Source organism: Babylonia areolata, chromosome 29, assembly GCF_041734735.1.
Source record: "Babylonia areolata isolate BAREFJ2019XMU chromosome 29, ASM4173473v1, whole genome shotgun sequence".
NCBI lineage: Eukaryota > Metazoa > Mollusca > Gastropoda > Neogastropoda > Buccinidae > Babylonia > Babylonia areolata.
Genome location: NC_134904.1, coordinates 11,581,580 through 11,584,079, shown reverse-complemented (window position 1 = coordinate 11,584,079; position 2,500 = coordinate 11,581,580). Strand labels below are relative to the sequence as shown.

Genomic DNA, 2,500 nt, shown 5'->3' with positions numbered 1-2,500 from the left:
GGTTTGAACCCCACACTCGCCAGTGTCTCCCCCCCCCCCCCCGCCCCCCCCCCACCTCCACTAGACCTTGAGCGGTGGTCTAAACGCTAGTCATTCATTCAGAGGAAACGATAAACTCGGTTTCCTGTGTGTTGCATGTATAGGTTGTTTAGCGCGCTCGTGAAAAAATCCACTGCAACAAAAGGGTTAATTGTCCTTGGCGAAAATTCTGTAGAAAAAACAAACCTCACTTGGAGAGGAAAAAATACAAGAAAGAAAGCTACAAACACTTACAGGTAAGAAACGAAATGGGTGATGCTTCATGATATTATAGCGACGCGCTGTCAACACTGGAAGAGTGGCCCGATTTCCACACAAAGAACCATGTTGTGATAAAGACTAATACGAGCCAGTCCAATCCAATTTAATCCAATCAAATCTAACCCAACAATGGATTACAATGCAAGACATTGCAATACAATGCCATATAATACAATTGCTTGCTTACCATTTTTGCTGGATTGCATATTTTTCATGTAACCATCTTTTCTTCTTTTTTAAAAAAAGATTTTTTTAAAAGAAGTAGTAGCAGTACTAGTAATTTTTGTACTGGTTGTTTTTGTTTTTATTATCATTATTGTTGTTGTTGATGTTATTATCATTATCATTGTTATTATCATCATCATTATTATTATCATTATTATTATTATTTTCACCTATCTGTTTATTTATTTATCTAAATATTTATTGGGTTATGGAAACAAGAACATGCCCAGCACGCACAACCACGAAAACGGAGTATGGCTGCCTACATGGCGGGGTAAAAACGGTCTTACACGTAAAAGCCCACTCGTGCACGTACTTGTGAACATGGGAGGTGCAGCCAACGACCAAAGAAGAAGGAAAAGAATTTATATGATTATTCATTCATTCATTCATTCATTCATTTATTTACCTTTTTTATGAATAGTTTTCATTCTTTTTCGCTCACCTCCAGTTTCGCTGATTTTGACTCTGACGCGTTTCCCGTTCCGGAGGAAGAGCATTTCCAGCATTCCGTTTCCGGGATTCAGACACTTCACTTCCGGTCGCGCGGGCAGGTCACGCAGTGCTCGGAGCAGCTCCTTTTTGTTCACGCTGAAGTCTCCCAAGAAGATGATCTTCACCGTGTGGTCGAAGTTCCCCATTGTCACTGTCACGCGTTCGTTCGATGTCAGTTGTGAGGAGGTGGTGTTGGTTTCATCAGCAGCAGCAAATCAGGAGAAATCATTTCGTGGTTGAGGGAGCAAGCTCAGTCAGATATTTGTTGCTTTGCATGTAGATTGATCCTGTGTGGGGTTGAAAAGAAAATTGGTTAGTCTTGTCTTGTCTTGTCTTGTCTCTGTCTTGTCTTGTCTTGTCTTGCCTTGTCTTGCCTTGTCTTGCCTTGTCTTGTCTTATCTTATCTCTGTCTTACCTTGTCTTGTCTTGTGTTGTCTTGTCTTGTTTCGTGTTCAGTTGGGCAAGGTTTTCAAAAACGGAACCAGAAAACTATTGTATCATATTCCAGAGATTGGTGTTAAAGTGTGTGTGTGTGTGTGTGTGTGTGTGTGTGTGTGTGTGTGTGTGTGTGTGTGCGTGCGTGCGTGCGTGCGTGTGTGTGTGTGTGTGTGTGTGTGTGTGTGTGTGTTTTGCAATAAGAGAACGTTGCAATAATCATTTGCATCGTGGGCTCTGATGATGTGCTATAGGCTTTCAGTCAGTGTCGAGACGCATGCCCTGCTGACTGAATGAAGAAGAGAGAGGGGAGTGAGTGGCTCTTTACAGCGTTTGAATAAAACGTCCCGTCGGTGAGTAATTCCCCCCCCCCCTCCCTGCCCACACAGAAAGAGAATTGCCAGCCCCGTTCCGATACACACAAGAATTGAAGTAACAAAGGCCAAAACAGCTTAAAAAAAAAAAAAAAAAAAGAAGAAAAAAAAAAAAAAGAAAAAAAAAAGACAATGACAACAACAACAAAAGACAAGCCATTTCAGGTAAAAAGTTACTTTTTTTTTCTATGCAAACATTCACATCACATTTTCCCCGATGATTAGTAGGGAAAAACAAACACACACGCGCACACACACACACACACACACACACACACACACACACACACACACACACACACACACACACACACAGACAAGCACACACACACACACACACACACACAGACGCGCGCGCGCACACACACACACACACACACATACGTACACACACACACACACACACACACACATAATTACACACACACACACACACACACACACACACACACACACACACACACACACACACACACACACACACACTGATCCTTTATGGTGCTTTTGATATCACTCTTTGTGTTTGTACGGTACGTGTGAAAGATGTATGAAAGTGACGTGTCAATTCCTCCATGGGGCACCAGAAAATAATAACCTTTCTGCCTTTGCCTTCTGGAACCCAGATGCTCTGGACCTGCTAGCTTTTTTTTCTTTTCTTTTTTTCTTTTTTT

General features: G+C 42.0%; 1 protein-coding gene across 4 annotated transcripts in view; it reads right to left on the bottom strand.

Annotated features, from left to right (window-relative positions):
- Positions 1-2,500, bottom strand: part of LOC143302344 (ras-related protein Rab-18-B-like) — a 20,325-nt gene that overhangs the window by 9,019 nt on the left and 8,806 nt on the right. For all 4 annotated transcript variants that reach the window (XM_076616978.1, XM_076616977.1, XM_076616980.1 and 1 more), the window contains one exon: positions 971-1,307. In XM_076616978.1, coding sequence (XP_076473093.1) covers positions 971-1,166 — 196 coding nt within the window. In that variant the 5' untranslated portion in view covers positions 1,167-1,307. The remainder of the gene's footprint in view (positions 1-970; positions 1,308-2,500) is intronic.